Source organism: Gossypium hirsutum, chromosome A02 (assembly GCF_007990345.1).
Source record: "Gossypium hirsutum isolate 1008001.06 chromosome A02, Gossypium_hirsutum_v2.1, whole genome shotgun sequence".
In the NCBI taxonomy this organism is placed as follows: domain Eukaryota; kingdom Viridiplantae; phylum Streptophyta; class Magnoliopsida; order Malvales; family Malvaceae; genus Gossypium; species Gossypium hirsutum.
The window spans coordinates 99458708-99472843 of NC_053425.1; the positions used below are offsets into that span (position 1 = coordinate 99458708).

Consider the following 14136-nt stretch of genomic DNA (forward strand, 5'->3'; position numbering starts at 1 on the left):
AATTTGCGGTGGGAAGTTAAAAATTTCCATTTTTGACTTGATGTTGGAAATCAAAATATAAATTAATTTAGATAATATTTAACTAATTTAATATAATTAAACATGAAATATATATTAAATGCTGTTTAATAAATGAAAAATTATTTTAAATTTAAAATATTTTAAAATTCTAAATAATATTTAATATTATAATATTTGTAAATAATATTTAAATAATTTAATATAATGATGGATAAAATATAAATTAATCTAAAATTTTAAATATATTTTAAATAATTCATACAAATAAGAGTATTTTGATCGCTTGGACTTCAAAACGTAAAAGCTAAAATCACCTAAATCCCCTATTTTTGCGTTTTAGTGAAAAAGCACTTTTCCAGTGCAATTTCAACTCTAAGAAAAGCCAAATGTTTGGCATTGATTTTAGGTTGAAAAACACTTTTGTCGAACCGCCTCTTAGACTTCTAAGTAATATGTTAATAAGATTTCAACGAATTAGTATAAAATCGTTTCAGAAAAAAGGTCATTGTTATAGAAAATTTATAATACTAAATATTAATTATTTTTATTCAGAAGAAAAAAAAACCTGATTTTTTTTTATTATTTAAGAAAATAGATTATTTTTACTTAGGTTGTGAAAAAGTATACCCTGTGAGACACTTTTAGAAGGCATTTTATAGAAGAAACGATTTTTATAAACACGTCATTACTATTAGTTTGATAGTTAAATGTCGTGTCTCAGGTTTGATTTATCTTAAGCATATTTTATTTTTAATTCTTATTGTTTCAAGCTTTTTTTTTATTTTTAATTAATAATTTAATTTTTTATATTAATAAAAGAATAAATATGTAATTACGTAATGAATATATATTTTAAAAACATCAATTATTTTTTATATATTTTTCTCTATATATAATTATTATATGTCAAATATTTATTTTTCAATCTATATTATGAGTATAGTAAATTCTAATATATAAGATCAAATAATTATTTTATATATCATCATTATTTTTATATTTCAAATATTTAAAATATCATTTTTTCACCTACATTGTGAATATGATAATTTTTAATATTATAAAATTAATTAATTATTTCGAATATAAATATTTTTAGTAATTATAATTTTTATATCCATAATATTTATTTTTCATATGTATCATGAGTGTGAAAAATTTTAGTATTTTATATTTTTATGTGTATTTAAAATAATTAATTAAAATATTTTACTTATAAAGTTAATAATGATGTTTGAAATAATTATTTGATTTTATAATATTAGAATTTACCAGCATGATATTTGAAATATTTTACATATAAAGAATAATATTAGAATTTACCATATCCACAATGTAGATGGAAAAAATACATATTTGACATATAATTTTTTTCAAAATATGCTTGAACAACGAGAATTAATAAATAAATAAATAACCAAATATGCTTAGAAGGAATCAAACTTGAGACTTATGATTGTAAATGAATCGAGCTTGAACAAACAGACCTCTGTTCATTTTTGTTTGTCTATTTTTAATCTTTTTTTGTGTTCGATTCGTTAAGAATTCCAAAATATTTGTTTGCGATCGTTTATTCAAAATTATGTATGATCATATTTATTCATTTAAGTTAAACGAACATATTCACGAACATATAATTAAAAAGGTTTACAAACAAGGTTCATGAATAACTAATAAACAAACAATAAACATATGCATATGCATATATATATTATTTTTAAAATATAAAATAGTCAAACATAAATATTAATAATTATATTATAAAAAAACACATAAATCATAATAATTTTATTGATATATACTAATAGAACAATAAGCAAGCTTTAAATGATTTATTAATCGAGTTTTAAACAAACTTAAACAAGTTTGTTCATGAACATAAATGAACTGAACAAACTTTGTTTATGTTCGAAGCCTCAAAATCTTATTCATGTTAATTTATTTAGCTTAATAAATAAACATAAACGAACAAAAATCGAATTATTCATGAACTGTTAATTTTAGAAGCCTTATTAGGGTCTAAAGATAAAAATCAATTCTTAACCATCTGACTAAAGGTAATGACATGTAAATAAAAAACACTTTCTGCATAAAGTGGTTTTCAAAATCAGGTAGGTCCACATGACCCGCTTTTACACCTCGTCAACAAAAATAGCCTATTTTTTTAAATAATAAAAAATTCAGTCTAAATTTCAAAATATTTTTTAAAATCAGCATCTACCGATAATTTAACCATTTTATTCATGTAAAGAAAACCAATATTAACCAAAATACATAACTTATGATAGTTTTAATTGAATAATCTGAATATCACGATTTTTTTTCATTCGTTGCTTACAACTTATCTCTTACTTGCTACCTAAATTGCATCTCCTCCAGTCCCACACAATGGGGCATTAGAAACCGGCAGGGAATCCTCCTTTTCTAGGGTCACTAACTACCACAAGTTCTCCATGTCCCTTACCATCTAAATCATGAACTATAAATTGGCTCTCAGTTGTACTGGTTGCGCGTTCTAGGACATGCCCCTTCTTTCGAAGGTCTGTCCTGATTGTTTCAGGCACTTCAAAATGGTCACCAATCACACTTGTCCAATTCTCATACCTCACCACGTTGGGTATCAGCTGCATCAACACACAATGGAAACTACAACAGATAATCAACAAAACCAAACCCAGAATGTAAATGGCAAGAGTTTTCAGCAAAAGAAAAAAAAAACCTGATGGTAGACTCTTGGTGCCATGACAGACGAGAGTGGATCCATCCCCAGAGCAAAATGATTCAATAAAACCTGTGTAGTCGCAGCAATGATATTAGCTCCTCCACTTGCACCCACCACCGCTTTCAGCTTCTCATCCTGAAGAATCACGTGTGAAAAACCAAACTTTCCCTAAATGGATAGAAACGAATTATTTTTTTTAGATGTTAGTTTATGTTTGAAGCAGCAAACCTTCAAAACGATTGTGGGTGTCATAGACGATAATGGCCTTTTGCCAGGGTGGACAAAGTTGGGCGGTGCCGGCGGTGGGGTAACTCCGGAGCTATTGTTACTTGGCATGGAGAAGTCATCCATTTCATTATTGAGGACTATACCAGTGCTTGGAGACAGTATTTTTGAACCAAAATATCCATTCACTGTATTAGTTATGGATACAACGTTTCGCTTGGTATCCACTATGGATACATGACTGGTGCCATGGTCATGGATCTGGTTCCACCTGCCAGGATGCAAAAATTTACCATCAAAGTTAATTCAGATGGAGAAAAGCAAGCATGGGATGTACAGAAACAGAGCATTATGGTTATTTAAAGGTTATTTGGTAATTGTGGTTTTACCTTCCACCATAGTAATTGGGGCCAAAAGTCCTGTTGTCATTAATGGTTTTTTTCAGCTCTAGTGCAAACTTGGGAGAGAGCATATCGGCTACTACTTTGGAAACCTTTACAAAATCAGGATCACCTAAATTCATCCTTACTGCAAATGCATGTTTCAATGCTTCTATTAGTCTATGGGTTCCAAGTGATCCTGAAAGGCCTGATGGGATTGCGTATTGAGCAAGAATGTTCAATACCTGTTACAAGAAGGTAAAAATCCCAATTTATCAGACTTTTTTATTACCATTAAAATCATAATGATGCTAAATGTCATGGTATTAAAGATGAACCATAATATACTTACTAGCATCATTGAAACTCCCCCTGACGAAGGCAGTGGCATGGTAATAATTTTAAGGCCTAGAATGTTAGCTGTAATGGGTTCCCTTACTTTAACTTTATACTTCTTCAAGTCAGTTATTGTCAGTATCCCACCAGCTTCCTGAATGTCGTTTACCAAATTAAATCCAATGGATCCATTATAGAAAGTTTCTACCCCATATACTGAAATCTTTCGAAGAGTTTTTGCTAGCTTCTTGTTATAACAAATGTCACCCACTTTCAAAAGATCCCCATTTGATGTGAAGACTTCTCGAAGCCCCTTATCTGCCATGATTGCTGATTTCGAGCTTTCCATCTGCATGTGGAGATATGGAGAAATTTTGAACCCTTTTCGAGCAAGATTCTCAGCTGGTTTCACCAGTCTTTTCCACGGAAGCCTTCCATGTTGGTTCCAAGCTTGGTGAAGGCCTGCAAGTTGCCCTGGCACTCCGATGGAGAGACCACCCTTGGCTTTGCGATTAGCATTGCCTGCATACATGTTCTGAATATGGAGAAAATTGGAGTGATTAAAGAAGTAAAAACACAAAAAACAGATGGGTATTCAACATATGAAAAAAATTAGTATTAGGTGGTGTGAACCTGGGAAGCTTTCATTGGAGCTGTTTCCCTCATGTCAAACACGTGTGCTTTCCCATTTGCTTCTCTGAATAGCATGAAGGCTCCTCCACCTAAGCCACTTGATCCTGGGCTTACAACCCCCAAGCAAAGGGAAACAGCCACCGCTGCATCGACGGCATGACCTCTGTGCCGGAGAACATTCAACCCAATCGTCGAACATCGGCCATCATCAGCAGCAACTGCGCCATGACGTGCAACAATTTGCTGACGTCTCCGTTTCGTGGAGGCACTTGCACCATCCTCAGTTGAAGTTGCAGGGGAGACCAGGAAGAAGAGGAGTGCAACGGTGATCCACAACATCAATGTCATTACTGCAATATTCAAAGATCATTCATATTGAAACAAATAAAGAAAAAAATTCAAACATAAAAAGACAGTAAACAAACAAAAAATGCATTACAGAAAAATACATGATCAGGCATTTACATTAATGGGGAAGGGGATTTAAAGATCATGTTTGAATAAATTCAGGTCAACCTCTTCGTATTTTTAACATCTGTAGAATTTCTTCTATTTACTTTAAGGAGTATGTGCCCTCGATCTGCAAGAGCAGTGAATACCCCTCGAACCATGGCGTAATTTTGAGCACTCACTCGACATTGCAGAACCTTTGGAAGATTAGTAATTTTGTTAGTTCAAAATCAACTAAGACACGAACGAGAATAGAATAGAATAGATGAATATTTGGAAAGGTGAAACCCCAAGTTTCAAGAAGAGATGGAGTTTGGGCGACGGAGAGTTTCAAACAAAAATGTAGACAGAAACAATTTCGACAATACTTGTTCTCCATTTAATTAGAAAATACTTTCTATTTTTAGTTTCACACCAAGTATACACTACACACATTGATTACATGGATAAAATGCAGACATGTGGTGCGTTGTTATAAGTTGACGTGTTATTTTTTTATTTAACAATAATAATAATGTTTTTTAATTGTATAAGTAGTTTTTTTTTTCTTTACTATCATTAAGGAATAATTTTACTATCAACGAAATTTAATGAAAGTACATGTTGTCCATTTCGTTGTTTCTCTTGTTAACATGTGGTTGTTTTTTAGTTGTTGTTCAATGGTGACAAATTGGAGGTTCTCAACGGCTTTAAATGTTGTTTTAGTGCGTTCAAGAATGATGTTGGTCTTCAATAACTTACAAGCAAAAATATTGTGAGACTTTAAAATTAAAAAAATAATATTGGACAAAACAATAGCGCGGAAGATAAGAATTCTAGCCTAAAATTTGCTAGCAAACATGAAGCTTCGAATGGATAGCAATTGGAATCCATTATAGTTCTTAACACTGGTTGCTACTCGAGTCATATCCTTCTATCACAATAGGGAGAAGTGATCACCAAGGTTGAGAAAAGGTTGATTCTTTGATTGAAAAGTCTGAGATGAATGAGCAGAGATAGGTGCTGAGAATCGAAAGATAAAGATCAGGAATTATTATAATGGCCCCTATAGGACATGGATTAGATCCTCGAAAGATAAGTTTATTTCTCGATTTTCATATAACCCAAAAGGTACATGTTAAAGCAATGTAGAAATTTCTTGAATTGTGAGAGTTGGTACAATTTCCTTGGAGCCATTGTAAAATCTAATTGGAGATAGATGAGTTGGTAAGAGAGTCGAAGCGAACTAATTTCTCATCTCCTCCATGTATGGGGACTGTTTTACAAAGGAGATCAAAGGCTCTCTTGGTGTCAAGAGATTTATGGGACTTATTTTGATCCCAAATGATGAGATGAGGATAGAGGTAGGTTTGTGTTGGAACATTTTCAATAATATTTATATATAGCGTTTCAATAACTATAAATGAAAAGATGTAATAAATCAAAAATTATATCTTTTGCTTATTGTTTAAGAGTTATATTTAATTTTTGACAAAAAATTATAACTATTCAAATAATATTACTTGAATAGTTATATTATTAGATGAAAATTCTTATAAATAGGAATAAGATTTCATTTCGAAACCATACCAATAAGTTCTAAAATTCTATCTTTACTCCATCTTCTAATATTATTATATTGTTTTATAAAAAATTCCTGTAGAATTTCGTTATAGAAATTGATTTTTTCATTTACATTGGTTAGTGCTTAGTGGACTATTTTCATTAGTGCAAAAATAGTAATCGAATTTCTTTGTATCTTTTAAGTTTATTTGCTTGAAACTCATTTGCACATCAAGTATAGCTAGGGCGAATAGAAACTTAGAAGATATTAACTTGATACACGCTTTAAAATCTCATCTTATTTCTTGGTCTTTTATTCAAGTTGTTGTTCGTGTTTCATTCGTGTAGTCGTGATTTTTCTTAGCGAAGTTTTTGTACTAACAGCTTGAACTTGGAAGTCGGAGTCATATGGTTCAACAGTGTCCAACTCTTTCTTCCACCCCAGAACTAAACACCCTTTCCTCTGTTACAAATATCCTTACCTAGTAAAATGCCTTTCCAGACCCAAGAGTAAGAAGGTTTTGGATTAACAGATTCAAAGGGGGTGTGACTGCAATATTGAGCTCTAAGAACTTTTGAGAGCATACAATTTTGGCCCGTCATTATTCGCCTTGCGACTTTCGAGAGGAGGGCTTCATTTAGTCTTACGGATTTCCAAGCCCCCTTGTGAGATGGGAGCGCAAAGCTTATCCCATTGACAAGGATGAAATTGCCAAGTGTTTGTGTCGTGACCCTACTAGAAGGCCCTAATTGTCTTATCAATTTCATCATAAATGTTCGTGGGGGCTTGAAAGTAGAAAGGGGAAGAGGGAAAGCAAAGTTAGAGTGGATTTAATAAGAGTGAGCCTCCCATCCAACAACGGGCATTTTGTCCTCCATGAAGCTAGCTTGCTGTTAATCTTATATAGAAGTCGTAAAAGAACTCTTTCTTCTTATGCAATTTCTCTAGCTCAAGCCTCAAATACCTTCCAGAAAAGTTAAAACTTTTTTGGCTAAAGATGCCACTAAACCATCTCTTCACATGTTGCTTGGTAGAAAGACTGAGAAAGAGCTCGAACTTAGCAAAATTTATTTGGAGACATGAGAGAGAGCAACATCTTGTAAGCAAGGCCTTGAGAGATTTGCAAGTCTGTAGAGAAGCATTAAAAAAAATGTAGCAGTCATCTGTAAAGAGAAGATGATTAATAGGGGGCATTTTTAGATATCTTAGTTCCACATAAGGATCCATTTTCATTTGCTTTTTGAAGCATGAACGAAAGAATATTCATGCACAGAACAAAAAGATAAGGGGAAAGAGAATTACAAGTAGTTTCAAGCTAAAAATAGATGCCAGTAGAAAAGTGCTGATGGAAATTTGATGGGGCTTGGAGCAGATTAACGTGATATTGTAGATGGTCTCTAACAGGAAATTAGGATATCCTGATTAAATATATATTTCACTCTCAATTATTTTGATTAAATAATGATCATAAGATTATAATCTCACACATGCGACCTGAATTTCATCACCCACAATCCGACTAAACGTGGGTATTAGAAACCGGCAGGGAACCCTCCTTTTCTAGGGTCACTAACTGCCACAAGTTCTCCATTTCCCTTCAAACCATCTAAATTATGAACTATAAATTGGCTAACACTTAAACTGGCTGGACCTTGTAGTATATGTCCCTTCTTTTGAAGGTCTTTCCTGATTGTTTCAGGCACTTCAAAATGGTCGCCAATCACATTTGTCGAGTTCTCATACTTCACAACATTGGGTATCAGCTACATCAACACATAAAGAAAATAATATCAGATAGGGGTGAGCATTCGATCGAATCGAATCGAATCGAATGAAAAAATTTCGAGTTAATCGATTTGACGAATCATATTTTATCATCCTAATCTGATTTGAAATTTTCTCGAATCGAGTCGAGTGAGATGGAATTCAAATCGAATCGAGTCGAGTGAGATGGAATTCGAATCGAATCGAATTGAATTTATTTGTTCGAGTTAAATTTTAAAAAATAATTTTGGGTCCTTGTAATAACTGTCATCCATCATAATAAAATTTATCCACCTTAATCAAAATTTTTATTAACTTTCATCACTTCATAATTTATTTATTAATCTTTTATATACGGGTTAACTTATTTGCTTGCTTAGTTTTTTCAATTATCTTTACATTCTTGTCACTATATATTTTGGAATTAAAAAATATATTAAATGTAAAAATATGATTTTTTAATAAAAGTTATTTTAAAGATAAAATGTGAATACCAATATAAAATTTTAACATGAATATTTAATGGCATAATTAATAATTTAATTTTAATATAAATATTCAATATCACTAAACAATTTAATAATATAAATAATATAAAATGTGAAATTTAATTTAATAATATAAATAGTAGATATAAATAAAATTATTACTATTTATGTTTAGTGATTTTTTTGGGATAATTTTGATTTTTTATTTGAGAGTAAAAGGTGAGAAGTAAAAATTTAGGAGGAAAATAAAAAGTTTTGGGGGATAAAAGTTTGAGGGAAAGTAAATAGGACGAGTAAAATTTTGGAGGGAAAATATTAAAAAAAAATTGGGGGGGGATGGATTTGGGGAAGATGGGAGGTGGAATTGGAAGGAAGTAAAAGTTTTAGGGGGAAAGTGGGAGGGAGTAAAAATTATGGGGGAAAATAAAAAATTTTGAGAAAAAGTAAATGGGAGAGTAAAATTTTGGTGGGAAATGGATTTTGGGTAGATTGGGAGGTTGGGATAGAAGGGGAGTAAAAGTTTTGGGGGGAAAGTAGGAAGGAGTAAAAATTTTGAGGGAAAAGTAAAAAGGTTTGGGAGTTTAGGGTAAAAATGTAAAATACTATAGTTTAATATTCGAATTATTCGAATTATTCGAGTTATTCGAATTCGAAAACTCAACTCGATTCGAACTCGAAATTCGAAAAAAAATTCGAGTTGACTCGAATAACTCGATTAACTCGAATAACTCGATTCGTTTAACTCGAAATTCGATTTTTTTCGATTTTTTCGAGTCGAATCAAGTTTTGCTCACCCCTTTATCAGATAAATCAAGAAAACCAAACCCAGATTGTAAATGACAAGAGTGTTATGCAAAAAAAAAAAACCTGATGGTAGACCCTTGGTGCCATGACAGACGAGAGTTGATCCATCCCAAGAGCAAAATGGTTCAAAAAAACCTGTGTAGTCCCAGCGATGATATTAGCTCCTCCACTTGCACCCACCACCGTTTTCAGCTTCTCATCCTGAAGAATTACATGTGTGAAAAACCCATCATTTTTTTAGATGTTAGATTATGTTTTGAAGCAGCAAACCTTCAAAATGATTGTGGGTGTCATAGAAGATAAGGGCCTTTTGCCAGGGCGGACGAAGTTGGATGGTGCCGGCGGTGGGGTATCTTTTGAGCTATTGTTACTCGGCATGGAGAAGTCATCCATTTCATTATTGAGGACTATACCAGTACTTGGTGACAGTATTTTTGAACCAAAGAATGCATTCACTGTATTAGTTATTGCTACAGCGTTTCTGTTGGTATCCACTATGGATACGTGACTGGTGCCATGATCATCGATCTGGTTCCACCTGCCAGGATGCAAAATTTTTAACATCAAAGTTAATTGAGATGGAGAAAAGCAAGCATGTTTATTTAAAGGTTATTTGGTTACAGTTGTTTTACCTTCCACCATAGTACTTGGGACCAAAAGTCATGTTGTCATGAATGGTTTTCTTTAACTCTTGTGCAAACTTGGGAGAGAGCATATCGGCTACAACTTGGGAAACATTTACAAAATCAGGATCACCTAAGTTCATCCTTACTGCAAATGCATGTTTCAATGCTTCTATTAGTCTATGGGTTCCAAGTGATCCTGTAAGGCCGGTTAGGATTGCATATTGGGCAAGAATGTTCAATATCTATTACAATAAGATTAAAAAAAAAACCAAGCTATCAAACTCTGACAATATCTTACAAATTGATGTTAATTGTGACAGAAAGCATGAACCAGAGTATACTTACTAGTGTCATCGAAACTCCCCCTGAGGAAGGCGGTGGCATGCTAAGAATTTTAAGGCCTAGTACGTTAGCTGTGATGGGTTCCCTCATTTTAACTTCATACTTCTTCAAGTCAGTTAATGTGAGTATCCCCTCAGCTTTTTGAACATCTTTTACTAAATTAAACCCGATGGATCCATTATAGAAAGCGTGTACCCCATATACTGAAATCTTTCGAAGAGTTTTTGCTAGCTTCTTGTTATAACAAATATCACCAACTTTCAAAAGCTCCCCATTTGATGTGAAGACTTCTCGAAGCCCCTTATCTGCCATGATTGCTGATTTCTAACTTTCCATCTACATTTGGAGATATGGAGAAACTTTGAACCCTTTTCGGGCAAGACTCTCAGCTGGTTTCACCAGTCTTTTCCATGGAAGTTTTCCATGTTGTTTCCAAGCTTTGTGAAGGCCTGCAAGTTGCCCTGGTACTCCAATAGAGAGACCACCATTGGCTTTTAGATTAGCATTGCCTGCATACATGTTCTGGATATGGAGAAAAATGGAGTAATTAATGAAGAAAAAACAAACAAATAAACAGATGGATATTCAACATATGGAAATGCCAATCAATTTGCTGTTCACCTGAGAGGCTTTCATTGGAGCTATTTCTCTCATGTCAAATACTTGTGCTTTCCCATTAGCTTCTCTAATTAACATGAAGGCTCCTCCACCTATTCCACTTGATCCCGGGCTTACAACCCCCAAGCAAAGGGAAGCAGCCACCGCTGCATCGATGGCATGGCCTGCTGTTCCAATAGGGTCGGAAGCGTGTAAATTATTGTACTAAAAAATCACACAAAGTTTAATTTCCAGGGAAGAGAGGTGGATCACATGGATCTCTTAAATACCAAGTCTTTCCTTAGTCAGAATATCCCTTCTATAGTAATTTAATAGCACAATTAAATACTACTATTATACCCTCAAATATTGAAAGAAAAATAGGACAAGAAAGAACACAAGAGTTTTAACGAGGTTCGGTAAATTATACCTACGTCCTCAGGCACTAACACCAGATGATAACTTTACTATCTTCAAAATATTACAAACAAATAGAATTCCTTAAGAATTCTCAAATGGGAGAAGAAAGAAAACTAAGAGAGAAAGATTGGTTGGGATGGTGTAAATGAGAAATGGTTAGGCCTATTTATAGTTGAGGTTCATGGACTAACTTGCAAATGGCCTAAAAAATTAGGGACCAAAATTGCAATTATCCCATTCAACTTTAAACAACTTGCCTACCATTTTTTTCTTTCGGTGCCACTTGCACCTCCCATTTTTTTGACTTGTCAACACCCCTTTTAATTTGACTTTTCAACAATCTTCACCTTGAAGATTTGATTAGGATAATCACATCTTCACACACTTCCTTCAACTCCCCAAATTCGATAAAGTTATCTTTTGTAGTGCCTCCAAATGCGCTCTCGAGCGCCATACACCTGAAGGTGCTCAAATTCTCAGGATGTTAATCAAGTTCAAACAATGATTAAACTTGATTGTTGTTACCACCTTGGTCATCATATCTGCGGGATTATCTGCTGTCGGAATCTTCTGAAGTAGAATTTTTCTTTTTTCAAAGACTTCCCGCACAAAGTGATATCTTACGTCGATATGCTCGGTTCTTGAATGATAGATTTGATTTTTCGCTAAATGAATAGCGCTCTGACTGTCACAATATAAACTTATGTGACTTTGAACAACTCTTAAGTCTTTCAACAATCCATTAAGCCAAATAGCCTCCTTAACAGCTTCTGTAACTGCCATATATTCTGCCTCTGTAGTAGACACAGCTACTGTAGATTGTAAGGTAGACTTCCAACTCATTGGGGCTTTCGCAAGAGTAAACAGATACCCCGTAGTTGAACGACATTTATCTAAATCACCAGCAAAGTCGGAATCAACATATCCAACTACAAACTGACCAAGTGCTTCATCCTGTTCAAAAATTAAACCAACATCTACGGGTTTTCGAAGATACCGTAGAATCCATTTCACAGCTTGCCAATGTCCTTTTCCAGGATCATGCATATACCTGCTCACAACTCCAACAACTTGTGAAATGTCAGGCCGCGTACACACCATCGCATACATCAAACTCTCAACTGCATTAGCATATGGGACTTTTGCCATATATTCTCTTTCTTCTTCAGTTTTCGGAGATAATTGAGCACTAAGTTTCAAATGAGAAGCAAGTGGGGTACTTACATGTTTTGTGTTTTCATTTACACCAAAACATTGTAATACCTTTTTCAGATATTTCTTCTGATTCAAACAAAGCTTGCCTCTCTGTCTATCTCTACTTATCTCCATGCCGAGAATCTTCTTGGCCTCACCTAGATCTTTCATCTCGAACTCTTGATTCAACTGAGCCTTCAGCTTATCTATCTCTTTTTGGCTCTTCGAAGCGATTAACATATCATCAACATACAAGAGTAGATAAATGAAAGATCCGTCATGCAGCTTCTGCAAATACACACAATTGTCATATTTGCTTCTTGTGTACTTCTGCCTTCTCATAAAGCTATCAAATCGCTTGTACCACTGCCTCGGGGATTGCTTCAATCCATATAGCGATTTGTTCAGCTTACAAACCCAATTTCTACCACCAGCATCTGTGTATCCTTCGGGCTGAGTCATATAGATCTCCTCTTCTAACTCACCATGCAAGAAAGCCGTCTTAACATCAAGTTGAGCTAGTTCCAAATTCAACTGTGCTACCAAGGCTAACAAAATTCTAATGGAGGAATGCTTCACAACAAGGGAAAATACATCATTGTAGTCAATTCCCTCCTTCTGAGCGTAGCCTTTAGCTACCAATCTTGCCTTATAGCGAATATCCTTCTTGCTAGGAGATCCATCTTTCTTTGCGAATACCCACTTGCATCCGATTGCCCTTTTACCTTTCGGTAATTGCGCCAACTCCCAAGTATTGTTCTTCAGGAGAGACTGCATTTCTTCATCCATGGCGTTTTTCCATTTATCACTTTCTAAGCTTTACATTGCTTCTTGATAAGTGATAGGAATATCATCAACAATGGGAAGGGCGTAGGCCACCATATCAGTAAATCGAGCAGGTTTACGAATTTCTCTCCGTGGCCTTGCAACTGCAACTGGTTCTGGTGTACTTAGTGGTTCTTGGGTCAGAACCTCTTCAACCTCTAATTCCTCCATTGTGGCTGGAGAATTAGACTTATTAACTGGGCAAATCCCCATCTGCTCAAACTCCACATGTTTTGGAGTACACTCCACCTGCTGTGGAGTATTGCTCGTCTGAATATCTTTATATGCTACCTTTTTCAATGTGGCAGATTCATCAAAGGTAACATCTCTGCTACAGATCATTTTCTTTATCCCTTCACTCCAGAAGTGATTCCCATAAAGAGAGTTTTCTTTACCCTCGGATCTAACTTTGACTCCTTCACATGGTAATATGCAGTGGATCTAAACACATGTAAGGAATCATAATCTGTAGCCGGTTTTCCATACCATACCTCCATAGGAGTTTTTCTTTCTAATGCAGATGATGGCAAACGATTAACAAGATGACCAGCGTATGTCACAGTCTCGGCCCAAAATTACTTGCCCAACCCAGCATTGGACAACATACATCGAACTTTCTCCAGCAATGTTCGATTCATACGCTCTGCCAATCCATTATGCTGTGGTGTATCCCTAGCTGTAAAGTGTCGAACAATACCATACTTTTGGCACACATCGAAGAACGGATCACTTTTATATTCCCCTCCATTATCCGTCCTAAGCCGCT

General features: G+C 34.3%; 1 protein-coding gene across 3 annotated transcripts; it reads right to left on the bottom strand.

The window, feature by feature from the left end:
* Positions 1-2239: 2239 nt before the first annotated feature.
* LOC107951667 (glutathione hydrolase 1) lies at positions 2240-5097 on the bottom strand. Of its 3 annotated transcripts, none has more exons than XM_041082167.1 (7): positions 4834-5097; positions 4318-4667; positions 3701-4219; positions 3358-3593; positions 2972-3239; positions 2741-2878; positions 2240-2645 (listed from the first exon to the last, which is right to left on the bottom strand). In XM_041082167.1, the coding sequence occupies exons 1-7, from the start codon at positions 4850-4852 to the stop codon at positions 2418-2420; spliced, it is 1758 nt and encodes a 585-aa protein (XP_040938101.1). In that variant the 5' UTR covers positions 4853-5097; the 3' UTR covers positions 2240-2417. The 3 variants fall into 3 exon arrangements, with proteins under 3 accessions (XP_040938101.1, XP_040938108.1, XP_016742283.2); XM_041082174.1 differs by having other exon boundaries at positions 2240-2667; XM_016886794.2 differs by having other exon boundaries at positions 4783-5097.
* Between the last annotated feature and the right edge of the window lie 9039 nt (positions 5098-14136).

What these genes read in the sequence shown, in the direction of transcription:
- LOC107951667 (XM_041082167.1), bottom strand. An exon ending in CCCAATTACTATGGTGGAAG is followed by an intron (nt 3,240 to 3,357) that starts GTAAAACCACAA and finishes GCATCCTGGCAG; the next exon opens with GTGGAACCAGATCCATGACC. An exon ending in CACCCACAATCGTTTTGAAG is followed by an intron (nt 2,879 to 2,971) that starts GTTTGCTGCTTC and finishes GTGATTCTTCAG; the next exon opens with GATGAGAAGCTGAAAGCGGT.